The following is a 14882-nucleotide window of genomic DNA, read 5'->3' as shown; positions in this document are numbered from 1 at the left end:
CCCCCGCCCTTGGCCTTGCCTAGAGACCCCCAGTCCTGTAGAGGGCAGCAATGAGCCAATCTGAGGGGCCAGCTCATGGTTGACCCAAAGGAGTTAATCAATCCTCTTCTTGACCCCCCACCTTCCTGCACACTGAGAGGAGTCTGGACAACGAGACTCTACAGACATCTGCTGTGGGGTTTGGGGCAAAGTTTGTTTTTTTTTTTAATTTTTTTAAAGATTTTATTTATTTATTTGTCAGAGAGAGAGTGAGAATAAACAAGCAGGGGGAGCGGCAGGCAGAGGGAGAAGCAGGCTTCCCACTGAGCAGGGAGCCCGACCCAGGACCCTGATCCCAGAACCCTGGTATCATGATCTGAGCCGAAGGCAGACACCCAACCGACTGAGTCACCCAGGTGTCCTTGGAAAGTTTTGCTTCCTGATGAACAGTATCGATGCCCTTGGCTCTTCCCCTCTCTTCCTGCCTTGACTCCAAACAAGCTCCAGCATCCCCATTGTAACCATGAAGCACAAAAATCAAGAGGAATTGTTGCCAAAAAGAACAAAAAGCTCAGGGAAAAGTCTGGGCCCCTGTTGGCATCACTGAGCAAATGAACCTCTGGACTTCTTGTCATGTGAGAAAAAATCAATCATTTGTTATTAAACCGCTATAGTTAGGCTGCTGACACCTACACCCCAAGTACATTCCTAATAGAATTAGGAATCCTCAGAGCTTAGTCTGCACTGCCACGAATTTTTTTCTTTTTCTTTTATTTTTTTAAAGATTTTATTTATTTATCAGGGAGCGAGAGACAGAGGCAGGCAGAGGGAGAAGCAGGCTTCTTGCTCAGCAAGGAGCCCGATGTGGGCCTCGATCCCAGGACCCTGGGATCATGACCCGAGCCGAAGGCAGACACTTAACCGACTGAGCCACCCAGGGGTCCCTGCACTGCCACGAATTTAATTAAACTTGGAGATACAGTCTTGTTTTTAAAAGATTTCCTTGCATGTCTCTTGAAAACAGAAATTAAAATAATAGCAGTTTAAGTTTTTAAGTGAACTGGAAGTATTCTGAAAGGATCCATACAAAGGTGACAAAATGCTTATCTTACAACGTGGATGAACCTCCAAAACAGTATGCTAAGTGCAAGAAGCCAGACACAGAAGCCTGCAAATGTTAGGATGCCATTTATATGAAATTTCCAGAAAAAAGCAAAACTCTGGGGATAGAAATCAGATCGGTGGTTGCCTAGGGCTGGGAGAGGGGAGCAGAGATGACCACAAATGGGCATGGGAAACTTTCTGGGGGTGATGGCAGTGCTCCAAAGGGCACACTAACATTCATCACCCGGAGCGCTTAGAGGGGGTGAACTTTATGGGATGTGAGGTATACCTCATGAAGCTATTAAAAACAGTTATCTTGGGTGCCTGGGTGGCTCAGTTGGTTAAGCGACTGCCTTCGGCTCAGGTCATGATCCTGGCGTCCCAGGATCGAGTCCCGCATCGGGCTCCCTGCTCGGCAGGGAGTCTGCTTCTCTCTCTGAAACTCCCTCCTCTCATGCTCTCTATCTCTTTCTCTCTCTCAAATAAATAAATAAAAAAAAAAACAGTTATCTTGGGTAATTTTCAAATTTTCAATAAACAAGAAGAGTTCTTGTAATAGGAATAAAAATGAAAAAAGTATTACAGCCTTTCTTTTCCCCTCCATATAAGCCTCCTGACTTGTGACTCAAGCAGCAGGAAGTCCTAGCCTGATATCTTTTCCATGAAAGTATTTGAGTATTTTATTAAAAGCAAAGTGGAATTTCTGGAGACTGAAGGCTATAACTCTACAGTCGCGCCCCAAAGTCCTTCATTTTATGAACACGTATCAGTGTGAGAACACCTCAACATCACCACAGTGCCACACGCTGGACTGCCACACACACGCTTTTTACCGGCTAGCTGCAAAAAGCAAGGAAATTTAAATGACTTGAAACAAAACAATAACATTCTAAGCAGCGGGACCTAAAAAGTCACGTCATCTGCTTCTAAATTTCTTGTATTGTGGTCAGAGAAGATAGCCTTTAAATGTGCAGCTTTGGGTTTTGTTTAAATTCTCGTTGTGTTCTAACATATGAGCAATTTTCATGAATGTGTCTAGGATATCTAAAAAAAAAAATCATCTGTATACTTGCTAAGTGTATGAATTACACACATCTGCATAATTACATACAAGTATATCCTGCATTAAATCTATCACATATATTAAATATATCTATGAAAGCCACCTTTCTAATAGCTTTGTTCTGTGTTTTCAATCTTTTCTGTATCTACTCACTCTGACAAATTCTGAGATAAATGTCAGTCTCACACTATGATTATGCGTGTGGTGCCACATTGCTTTGTATTCACTGGTTTTGCTTTAGTATTCAGAGGCTGTGTTGTTAGTTACACAACTATTGATGGGTTGTATCTTCTCCACAAATGATACATACATTACTTGCCTTAAATTATACTTTGTATCCTTTTTCTTCTTATACTCATTTGTCTGTTCTATCTTTGCCCATAGTTTCCTTTTCATTCTTTCTGTGTCATCTCATTTGGGTTCTGTCTTTTACAAGCGGAACATAGTATGTTTTGCCTTCTTTTTTTTTAATCCAATCTGAGAATCTTTTAATAAAATTGCCAGTTAGCAAAGTGGGAATGAATCATGTTTGAAAGTATTCCTATAATATTATGTTTTCTGCTTATTATTTCTGTTGCTTCACTTTTACTTTTTACCATTCCTGAACTTTTCCCAAATGGGCCCCAATTCCCTCTTCCCCCCTTCAATGACTTACAAATTCTGTAGTCTGTTTCTATGCAATCTATTAACCTGACATTTCTAACAAGCCTATTTCAGCCTACGCTTATCTATCAATGAGGTCTGCGACCTTCCCCAAGTAAGAGAGCTGCTTCACCTTCTTCGTTTCCTTACCTCCCTGGTTTTACTAAAATAATAAGAACATTAGTTCTAAAACACGATTCCTCCTCTATTTCAAGCAACCCTTCCTAACAAGTGCCCTGTGTGTACAGTCACACTATCAGTAAGTCCTCAGATGCATCAGTTTTACTGGTTTATTGTCCACTCTTCCATGAACTCTGGCTCAAATTACTTCATTATTTCTTGAATTAATTATTTTTCATTGTCATTTTTTGCATTTGGCTGAATACGTCTTGAGACTGTTGCTCTTAAGGTACCAAAATATTACTCTCTCGAGGCTCTGTGAAAATGTAAAGTAGAACTTCTCAGGTTATTTTGTATTTCCTACACCAATCCTATTTTAGCAAAGGCCAACTGCTACCAAGCTCTGCTATCCGATGGTTATTTAAACTTAATCGAACTTATGTAAAATCAGAAATCCAGTGTCCTGAGTCACACTGGCTACATTTTCTGCTACGGAGACCACATGTGGCCAGTGGCTACCATAACGGGCAGTGAGTAGAGACACTGAACGTTTCCATCACTGCCCAGCGCACCAGTGAACAGCGCAGGTTTTCACAGTCGGCATGCTCATAAATACTGTCCTAGATTGCTTAGTATTGATATGCGGTGTGGCCAAATCCAGCCAGCTACCTGTTTGTGTAAATAAAGTTTTATTGGCACATAGCCACTCTCGCTCATTCAGTATCATCTAGGGCTGCCTTTGTGCTCTAAAGGCAGATTAAATAGTCACGACAGTCTGTATGGCCCACAAAGCCTAAAATATTTACCATTTGGCCCTTGACAGAAAAACTTTGCCAACCTCTTGATTAACAGGTTCTTGGATTTCCCTGGCAGGCCTCCCCACAACTGCAGTGGTTGGCAGATAAATAGTGGAGGCCCCCCCTTTCCTATCTGTGCTAACAGCTGGGGTGACAGGAAGGGGATTCTGGGATGAAGAGGAGCAGCTCAGCAATCGGACCTCTCCCTAGGAATGCCGGCCAGGATAGGGGCTCTCCAGGCCCCTCCCTCCTGTGGCATTTCTATAGGCCTAGAACCTTACTGAATTGCTCGTGGGACTTTTTTCTCTGTTACATTTGTTTTGTGTTATATAGCAACTAGGAAAGAGAGGAAGTCAAACTCATCCTCTTTGCTCATTTGGTCCTCCCCTATGTAGTATATTTTATTTAATGGAATTTGCCTGCTTAATAGCTTAACCTCCAGTTTACTGCAGTATATACTCTCTCAATCTATTGCAAGTTTAATGCCCCAGTAGGATTCTGGAGTTTCTAGGTTTATTATAAGGACAGTCAATTATCAGCTTTAGGGATATTTCACTGCACCTCAAAAGCCTCACACCACATACACCTTTACCAAGGCCACATGACAGCTGTGCTCATCAAATCACTTAGGTCACTCAAATTCTATCCATAGGCCTCCTGTTGTAGTGATGACCGGGCCGTGACTCTGTTAAACTCGTACTTAAACAGGAAGTCAGTCCCCCCGGATGCAGGAGGGAAGCAGAAGACCACCGGAGGGCCCTGGGTGAGCCCCGAGGAGCTGGTGTTGAGACCCAGGTCGCTGGTGTTCAGGCCCTATTCAAACAACGTGCTAGTCACTGAATGAAAACATGGCCCACGCAAAGAAGATACTCCCACATTCTTATGCGTAAGACCGCACTTTTAACCCTCTGCTGGTGAGCAAATCACACGGCCTGGGGGACCGGCTATGAAGACGGCGGGAGGGACTACGGACGCCCCGGCCTCTGCAGGCTTACCTTGTCGGCGCTTACCTGAATATCGTCCATGGGCTGTGAGCATTCTGCGCTCTCTGCGCTATCGCGGTAGGACCCCATCTCTGAATTCACCACCTCTCTGTTAGCCATCATCAGGACACTCATTGGTTCCCGTGGACGCACCTGTGAAGGTGCTGCATCCTTTCCTACACTGGTCCCCTTCGGATTTCCAGTCACCTGCACTGTAGACACACCAATGTAAAGATCTTTGGAATTCCACTTTACTACAGGCTGAGATCCAGAGGCTTGGAATCCTGCAGTCTCTGGAGTGGGAGGGGAGGTTTCCCGGATGCAGTCCCTCACTCCTTCACTGGGGCTGATTGTCTCGGGGACACACTGCTTAGAACTAGGGCTCTGCTTCCTGATATTTGGCTGTTCCAGGCTCAGTGCAGTGGAGAGCAGCTTCTCCTGCCTTGCCTGGAAGTACTCAGGGTTCAATTTATGCTTTTTGGGAGCTGGATAATCTTTGTGGCTCTCACTGCTGTAGTAATTAGAGGGTTCAGAACGAGGTCTTCTCAGCTCTGAAAAGTACAGTAGAAAGGATAGTCAGGACAGGCGATAAAATTAGGAATCCTAAAGAATTAACACTTTCTCTATGCCTGAGAGACACAAAGTGCAAAGCCGGAACTCAAGACATGACCCTAACATTTAAATATTCCCCAGCAGCATATACTGTATTCAGATAGTCCTCCTCCAAAATTTGTGTTTCTTTCTCCAAAGGACACAGATTTTTTTTTTTTTTTTGCTACTTTTTGCATTTATTTTTGGGAGGGGTGGGGAGAGCAGTAGGCATTCTTACAGCTAAAAGAAAAATTGGAAACATAAAAACAAACAAAAACCAAACAAAAAACAAACCCTTAAACATATGTGAATATCCTATGGACTTTTCTGAGGGTAGCTGCATGAAAGCAAATGGGAAATCTGTCAAGTTCTGAGATGTAGTAATTTTGAATGTTTACCTGGATTGGTACTTGCAATAACGGTGACTCCTTTGGGTATTTCTGGAGAGCTGATGGTTTCGCTGTGCCATTGGGTCATCCAGCTATCCGTGTTGGGCTCTTCACTTGGAGGACAGTGTATTCTGGGGTTCTGCCCCAGCTGAGCCTGTTCATCTCTCTGCAGGTGCTCCAGACACTCTGCTAATTTCACATGACCCCTTGACCTGGCAATTCCCAAAGGCAGCCTTCCTAGAGAGTCAGGAATAGAGATGGCCCGACGGTCCCACTTGTACAGAACGACAGCAGCTTCTAAGTGCCCTAGAGCACATGCCCACATCTAAAAAACAGCAAAACAAAGCAAGCTTTCTCAGTATGGGTTAAAAAACATATTCCACTTTTGCTATTGCTGCCAACTGACAAATCGGCCCTTGCTGGCAATCTCAGTGGGGCCATAAAACATTACCATATCCCTATCCCAGTTAAGAAGAGTTCAGGAATAAATGAACCTATTCCTTACCAGAGGAGTACAGGAGAAGTGGTCCACATTCAACGGGTCAACTTCCAGTTCCAAATCAATGCTATCTGCATGCTTTGTGCTGTAAGGGATAAGCACCAGAAATTACTGCACAATGAATCAGTGTTCAAGAGAGACAACAGAATGTTATAAAACCCACAAAAATGAAACCAAAGTGGGCACCTAACATCCCTGATGTGAGGAAATAGAGCCCCTAATTTTGTAGGGTGGTTTGGACTGGCGGTCCAGAGGAAACAGAAGTACAATGTTTAGTTAGTACCTCAGTCCACATTTCTTGGGCAGAAGTTCATAAAATTCCCTTGGCAACTGTCCTCAGAGAAAGCCCTTTGCTCACAGGCCATGGTCACACTCACTGAATGACCAGATTTCTCTCCACCAGTGGAAACACTTAGGAGGAAGCTGCAAGCTGATGAGCAAGGACGACCCCCAGCTGTCCACACCCCACCCTTACCGCCATTTGATGAGGGTCTGGATGAGGGTGGCGTAGCCCTGCGCAGCAGCCAGGTGCAAGAGGGTCATCCCGCGGAAAGTCTTTGAATGGATCAAGTGCTTGGACTTGGCCCAGCAGGCTCGGCTCATCATCTTCTCACACACGACAACCACACGGTTCTCGAAGCAGCTGCCCAGCGTCCCAGGGCTAGAAGCACACTAGAAGGAGGAAGCTCGCCTTAACGACTGAGGACCAAGGGCCTCTCCCTGTCAAGTCAGCCTCTTCGGGTGGGAGAAACAAATGCTTTACGATTAGCCACCCACACTGGGAAACACCAAACTGCACAGAAACTGAGACTAGAATGTGCTTGGTTCAGCTCAGCGGCACGTGGCCACACTCGTGGCACAGGGTCATTTTCCGTAACTCTGAGAACCCCAGAGTCTGTCTATCACAGCTGACACTCTGATTATGAACGTCATGCGGCTCCATCTCGGGGAAAGCGTATACCACTAAAAGAAAAGGTGCCACCAGCCTCCAGTTGAAGTACACGCTGTGGGCTGGTAGGAGAGCAAAGCAGGGTAGCCGTCCCGGTTCTTGCATCCAGGGATACACCTGGACCTTTGCCTCCCTTGCTCCTCATTAGGAGAATTAAGTCACTTAGAAGGGGATTTTTTTTCCCCCCAAAGAAACACTTTTAAAAATCCAGTAACAATCCCGTCCTTTGGGGAAAGCGTTAGAGATCTTGAGAGAGATATCACAAACGGGCGAGGGGCAGAGGGAGAAGCAGACTCCCCGAGGAGTAGGGAGCCCAATGCGGGGCTCGATCCCAGAACCCTGGGATCATGACCTGAGCCGAAGGCAGACGCTTAACCAACTGAACCACCCAGGCACCTAAGATCTTGAAATTTAAGTGTTATAAATAACAATAGAGGCATACAGGAAAGAGAAATTCACGAATTTTAACTGTGGCTTTCTTCTCTTGATTCAGTGGTAAAGCAAGAAAAATAAAATCAAACTTAGTTACCTCAACAGTTTATCTGAGTCTCTGTGATGGCAGCTCTCTGCTGAACATCCCCCCCACATAAATGATACTTCTAGCCTGATTCTTACCTCTGGAATTATTTAAAAAGTGTTTGTTTTTTTTCCAGTAATAAAGCCCACAAAATTCAATTACTACAGAAATATTGTTGCTTCTCATTGTTTTTTCACTTTTAGGTCTGGGAAAAAACGCCTACAAAAATGAAAAGGCAGGGGCGCCTGGGTGGCTCAGTTGGTTAAGCGACTGCCTTCGGCTCAGGTCATGATCCTGGAGTCCCTGGATCGAGTCCCGCATCGGGCTCCCTGCTCAGCAGGGAGTCTGCTTCTCCCTCTGACCCTCCCCCATCTCGTGCTCTCTATCTCTTTCTCTCTCTCAAATAAATAAATAAAAGGAAAAGGCAGATGATAGATATAATGTCATCCTCACTAGGGCTCTTAAAAGAGCACAGGTGGGTGATCCCAACCTGCAGTAGAATGATCTTGACTCAAAAGGCCCAGGCAGAGCCGCCCCACACGTACCAAACAGACACATTCACAAGCTCATGGAAGTTATGGGTCAGTAAGCAAGGAGGGAATTTTTTTTTTTTTTTTGCATTAACAAAAACAGCCACATCTTTATCATGAAAGGTGGACACAGGTATGTATTGAAGCCAGCCTGGGACTAGTCCAGGAATGATACCAGTACCAGACAAAGGACTTGTGACCCACTGCCTCCCTAATCAATAAGACACACACAAGACGAAAGGTGAAGGTCAACGCAAGCTGGTACCTGAGCTTGGCTTCCTCCGTTCCCAGTCCCGTTGCCCCCTCCACTGCTGCCTCCTCCACTCCCCTGCTTGTGCTGCTGGGACCCCGTCATCTCAGCCATCCGCCTTTCCATCTGCTCCAGGCGCTCCAGGATGGACATCCTGAACTGGTTATCTAGGGAAGAAGAGGGAAGAGTGAGGTCGTGTTCCGGAAGAAGAGCAGTCAAGCCTGCAGGACTGCCATCAGCCTAACAGAACCACAGAGGTCTGTCCAGGCCAGACTTCCCCAGCATGGGCCTGAGCCTGACGCCTCCCACAAGACTTGCAGCGTCTACAGTAGCTCAGAGTTCTCCACTAAAGGAAGAGAAAATCCCTTTCTGTTAAAGTTCTGGTTTCACGTTCCTGGTACCCCAGTTCCTTGCCAAATTCCCCAATGGAAGCCTTGGAGAGATCTGGTAGGTAAGCCCCTAGAACAAATAAATGAAATGAGTACTATTTAGTTTAAATCAGTGGAAGAAGGGAAGATGTGTGTGCATCACTGTGCATAAACAGTGTGTATAAATAAATTATATATACATGTATTTTTTAAGACGAGTATCTGTTTTACCTAAACACTGGGGAAAAAAGTATTTTATTTGCTGATCATTCACTGGTTGAGACCCTTACACATTTCCTTTAACATGTGACAGTCTTTTGAGACCAATACAACCAAGTGCTTCACCTCTACATAAGAAAAACATCAGGCCATTACCGCTGGGGCTAGGATTGTAACTCAGAGAAGTCTGTGGTTCTGTACCACATTACTAAGATTAGACTCTCTCTCTCCCTCCACATTCGTGCATTTACACCCACATATGTGTGCACGCACCCATGCATATCACAATTTGGGTTGCATGCATACATAAGAAAAGGAGCTAAGACCATTATTAAAATCATTAGCACCTATATTTATTCAACAAATTTTAAATAACACTGTGTCAGATATTTAGTAGGAAACTGATCAGAAAAGCCCTCTTCCTGCTCTAGTAGGGGAAGCAAGCAGGATAATGTGATGAGGAACAATAGGGTGCGGCTAGACCTTAGGTAAGTCAGGAAAGGCGACACTTGAGTTTGACCAGAATGAGGAGCCACGTCTGCAAGAGCTGGGTGAGTTACTAGCAAAAGCAAAGGCTCTGAGGCAGGGCATTCAAGGCGCAGAAGGCGGGTGGCTGGACCACAGCAGAGAGGAGAGCAGAGGATGGAGCTGGAGAGGGGGCCAGGACCAGACAGTATGCAGTTCAGAACCTTGGCTGCGCCACAGAAGAGTCGTGTAGCTTTGAACAAAACCTTTAGTGCCTCAGTTCCCTCAGCTCTTAACTGGGGATGGTAACTATACTTACCTCAGGGTTGCTGTGAGGATTGAGCGAGTTTGTGCAAACTCAAAGAACATATCAGTTCCACGTCATCATCATCTTCCAACAAAGGAGTTAAATGTCTCTAGGGATGGACTGAGCAGCTGTGACAGCCTATTCGGCCCCCAGATGGTTAATGGCATAACTATTTTCAAAATGCTACCACCTGAATCACGAAAAGGAAGAACCCAGGATGGGAGTACTTGATCAATGTACCTGGCCATCCTGACTATAAATCCTGACACCAGTGAGTCATGTTTATTGATTCTATAAGAAATAAAACAATGGGTGGGGCCGACACTTGGGGAAAGTTTCTCATGTGCCAGTCACCGTTCTGATCACTTTACAAATATTAGCCCATTTACTCTCCAAAATAATCGTGAGGTAGGTACTGTTCTCACCCTCTTTTCACAGAGGAGGAGACTGAGGCAAAGAGAATGAATCTCCCTGGCTCTGGGGCCTGGAGCTTAACCCCGATATGACACCAACAGGAGCGAGAGGTTGTGGGAAGAGAAGACGCACAGAATTAGTGTTACCCTTGGAAAGAGAACTTTTTCCTTACAAGAACAAGACAGTAAATACCTGTTTCACAGGAAAATTTTCGAGACTGGCTGTCAAACGGATTCCACTTTACTAAACCACAAAGCCAGAGGAGGAAGACTGCTGTTCAAAGATCGTGATATTATTTTCTAATAAAGTTATTTCCAGGAACCACACTAAAAGAAAAGTCCTCCCCCTTTAAAAGTGAAAGAGGACGTCTCTGTGCCCACTGCAAACACACGGATACAACAAACACCGAGGCCCCTGTGCTGAGCATCTCAGTGGCCTGGTCACCGATGGGAAGTTCCCTGAGTGAGTCTGTGTGTGACGCACTGTGAACGGTCCTTGTCATCCTGTGACCCTCGTGCCTTCGGGGGTGGTACCAGAATCCTTATCCCATGCCCTCTCCCTTAAAAGGGACATTTTGCAGAATGCAGGACTCCTTTACGTGGAACCAAATGAAGACTACGAATCCTCCCTTTTAATTAGAGTTTGACTCCAGGTCGAATGGCAGTGATGCCCTGGGTGGGGCCCTTGTCCCTGCTTCTTCCCCATCATGCCCTGTATCTACTCACAGAAACTCGTGCAGTCTATGGAAACGGGGGAAGCTGCTGTAGCCACCTGCTGATGATTTCTTCTGCAAGCCTACAAATCCTGCACCTATTAGACGAGTGTTCAGAATCCATTTCACTGGTTTCAAGCACTTGTTTGGAGCCCGGTGGCCAGCACTGACCTCCCGTGTCACGCACAGGGGCAGAAGGGCAGAGCGAGCAGTGTCCGGCTGTGCTCTGCCCGGGTGGGGTGCTGCAGGGTGCCTGGCCTGCCCCCGGCCCCAGGGAGATGGCTCTGTTCCGGCGGATGCCCTGCCACAGTGAGGTCAGCCTCTTGCACGCGCCCGTCCCCCTGCCCAGCATGGACACTATGGGGACAGACCCTTCCTGACATCACAGAACTGGGCCCCGCGCACGGTGTCTCCAGATCAAAACACTAAGAGTTACAACCCCGTGGCTGCCACCGAGGTCCCAGCTTCTGTTCTGGGCTGTCTGTTCAGCAGCATCCCCATGGCTAACCGTGCAGTTAGCTCTCCCATGTTATTAAGCTGCTCTGAGAAGCACTTCATGAAGATACTCAGAAGCAATTATTTGCCTCTTAACAAAATTATATCACGCATAATGGCATCTCTGAGCCTCTCAACTCCAAAGGGGGAAGGTGGTGATAATTAAAATAAGAAACAACCTCAAATGGAAACAATTGAGCTGGCATCCTGGCGTGTATGGGCCTGTCGCACTGTGCTGACCGAGAATCACTGGAGCCTTCTGATGCCACTTCCTCTCCTCTGAGTGTGGCCAGGGCCCCGCTCTGGCCACAGAGCTTACTCAGATGGATGAAATGAGGGTCTTCACGTCTCCATTCCTGGCCAGTCAAAAGCAATGACCGTATGCTTGTTTTGGTTTTAGTTTTATGATGATGCGGAAACTACTATAAAATATTTGGCACACGCGGAGCTATATTGCCTTGATTGTATATTATGTGTGGTCATGAGATAAAGGGAATATAATTATTAAGAAGCAAAGAAAATTTTTCTGATGTTACAGTAAAAAAGTTGATATCAGATTCATTTATTCATGTACAAGTGTTTACTGAGCACCTTCTAGGTACCAAGCACTGGGGGTGACTTAAACATTAGTGAAGATGTCCCTGCCCTCGGGCGCCTGGGTGGCTCAGTTGGTTAAGCGACTGCCTTCGGCTCAGGTCATGATCCTGGAGTCCCGGGATCGAGTCCCGCATCGGGCTCCCTGCTCGGCAGGGAGTCTGCTTCTCCCTCTGACCCCCATCCCTCTCATGCTCTCTGTCTCTCATTCTCTCTGTCTCAAATAAATAAATAAAATCTTTAAAAAAAAAAAAAGATGTCCCTGCCCTCGTTTGCTGGCCAACAAGTAATTTCTGCAGCCTGAATAAACTGGATTTTTGAATTAATATGTGGGAGGGAGGGGTGAGAAGAGAGAAAACAAATAATGTGTAGACCTAGGGGGCTGACAAATTTGGCCTCAGCTCTCACCCATGACATTTCAAACAAAGCCAACAGTGACTCAGCTTTAAGGGATTCCAAGCCCCATGTCCTTAGGACAGTCTGAGTGAAGCAACCAAACTACTCCTCCGTGAGCACTAGACTGCACAAAAAGCACGCCAAAAGTACCAGTTTCCACGAGCACCTTAGACTCCAGAGGCCCCAGCAAGGGAAGCCAGCTGTTCAGCTGGAGCTCCCGCCTGGCCATCCCCAGCTTTCCGTTCCCTTCTGGAAGGATTAGGGCTACGTCTGTCTCACTAAAACAACAAGCTGCTGCTTCCACAGAAAGGTTCTCCCACTCTTCCACTGCCCCTGGAGAAGCCACATTATAACTCCTGCCTCTGAAGCCTGGGGCCAGGTGAGGTCCGAACACCGGTTCACTTCTTCCGGAGGGGAAGCTCCAGGTGTGCGTGCGGGCGTCCCTCCCATGGCTGAGTGTCTGTGTGCCCTATAGCCACCGTGCTCGCCCCTCGCTGCCAACCGAGGCCGCCCTGACAGGAGGCTTCCACTCATCCGGCGGCTCTCACATGCTAGGTGCCATCCGAAGCACCAGACGGATGGGTGGGCCCTAGTCCCAGAGCTAGTTCGTTTTACTTAGGAGGTGTGGGTAAGGCCCAGAGGTTGCACTTCTAACAAGTTCTCAGGTGATGCTGATGTTTCTGGTCCGGGGCCACATGCAGGAGCCACTCTAAGACCCCACTTCCCTCCATAAAAATGAATTTTCTCTCCACCTGAGTGCTAGTTAAAGAATGGTCCAAGAACCCCCCTGCTCGAGCAGATGCGCAGGTTGCTGCCCAGGGTGGACACACGAGACATGACCTCACAGAAACCATGCCAGCTCCATCCACACGAGCTCTGTCAAAAACACTGGGTTGCTCACTTTCTTCTCATGGACACAGCCAATTAAGATCTGACAAAACTTGAAAACTATTTAAATTCCGCCCACCTGCACTGCCCTCTGTAACGAATCAGACACTACTTGGTCACTCCCATCGAATCTTACCTCCTCATTGCTTTCTTCTTCTCTCAGGTGACTAAATGCCGTGTCTTCCCACATGCCTGTCTGTGTGTCTCGCTTGTCTCTAAAGCAGTCTATTTACCTGCACGGTTTCAGGGAACGAGGGCTTTTAACCACCACGCAGCAATTCCTTCCCGTGACATTCAAGACACACGCACACATGAGCCTGCACCCCAGACAGAAAGTAATTCTGACGGCTCTGCAGCCACAGTCTGGCTCGTGATTCATTCAGCCTCTTCGTGAGCCCATTCTGCACCCCTTTTTAGCAGAAGTGGCATTTTTAGACTGGGCAGCTGTGATGGAATAGAAGGAGCATGGGAGTAGAGACGAGAGCTCCAGGTTTAATCCTGTTGCTACATAATTTTTGAAAAAATGACCACTTTGCACCTCAATTTTCTAATGTGTAAAGATGGGCTATCACTACCTATTGTTTTTGTGGGGATGAGATAAACTTATATGAAATTTTTTAAAGTGGTGAGGGTTTTTTCAGTCTGAGAAATTCTTGGACTGGGACCCAGTCATACCATGGGACTCTTTTATTAAAAAATGCATTTTAGGGGCATCTGGGTGGCTCAACCGGTTAACCGTCTGACTTTGGCTCAGGCCATGATCTCAGGGTCCTGGGATGGAGCCCTGCGTTGGGCTCTGTGCTCAGTGGTGAGCCTGCTTCTCTTCCTCTGCCCTCCCCATGCCCCCTCATGTGCTCACTCACTTTCTCAAATAAAATCTTTAAAAAATACATTTTTAAAAAATTTTGAATAATGTTAGATTTACAGACAAGTTGCAAAGATTGTGGAGCTCCCATAAACCTTTGCCTAGTTTGCCCTAACAGCAACATCTTACCTATCCATGGTACATCTGTCAAAACTCAGACACTCACTAGCATCACTACTGACTCAACCATAGACTTGAGTTAGACCCGCCGATGGAACTAAGGTACTTCTTTGGTATTGGGATCCAGTTGCGGACACCATGCTGCATTTAGTTGTCCCACGCCCTCTGTATCCTGGGATGTGACAGTTTTCTCTGTAGCTCTTAGTTCCACAATGTTCACGGCTTTGAGGAACACTGGTCACACACTCTGTAGATGTCCCTCTGTTCAAGTTGTCTGATATGTTTTCTAACGGCTGGACTGGAGTTATGAGTTTCCAGGAAGAATATCACAGAGGCAGGGTGCCCCGCTCATCACATAACATCGGTGGTATATGATGTCCTGCTGATGTGGACCTTGATTTTTGGTTAAGGTGCTGTCTGCTAGACTGCTCTATGATCAAGTTATCATTTTCCTCTTTCCATACTCTATTCTTTGGAAATAAGTCAGTAAGTCCAGCCCACACTCAAGGAAATGGGAATAAAGCTCTACTTCATGGATGGGGGGAGTGTCCACATATATTATATGGAGTTCTCCTAAAGGGAGATTTGTCCTTCTGAATTTATTTGATCAACCATTTATTTATATC

At 46.3% G+C, this 14882-nt stretch overlaps 1 protein-coding gene across 2 annotated transcripts in view; it reads right to left on the bottom strand.

The window, feature by feature from the left end:
- The window catches only part of CAMTA1 (calmodulin binding transcription activator 1), an 841075-nt gene that overhangs the window by 18467 nt on the left and 807726 nt on the right, over window positions 1-14882 (bottom strand). Inside the window, exons 12-16 of one of the 2 annotated variants that reach the window (XM_044913866.1) lie at window positions 8429-8580; window positions 6643-6839; window positions 6174-6252; window positions 5678-5993; window positions 4716-4900 (exon numbers count right to left, since the gene is read on the bottom strand). In XM_044913866.1, coding sequence (XP_044769801.1) covers window positions 4716-4900; window positions 5678-5993; window positions 6174-6252; window positions 6643-6839; window positions 8429-8580 — 929 coding nt within the window. Of the gene's footprint in view, window positions 1-4715; window positions 5240-5677; window positions 5994-6173; window positions 6253-6642; window positions 6840-8428; window positions 8581-14882 lie in introns of those variants that run through there. The other variant, XM_021683402.1, reaches the window with a different exon arrangement.

This window comes from Neomonachus schauinslandi, chromosome 4, assembly GCF_002201575.2.
Source record: "Neomonachus schauinslandi chromosome 4, ASM220157v2, whole genome shotgun sequence".
In the NCBI taxonomy this organism is placed as follows: Eukaryota; Metazoa; Chordata; class Mammalia; order Carnivora; family Phocidae; genus Neomonachus; species Neomonachus schauinslandi.
Note: the sequence above shows the minus strand (reverse complement) of the source record. Positions and strands in the feature narration are given on the sequence as shown.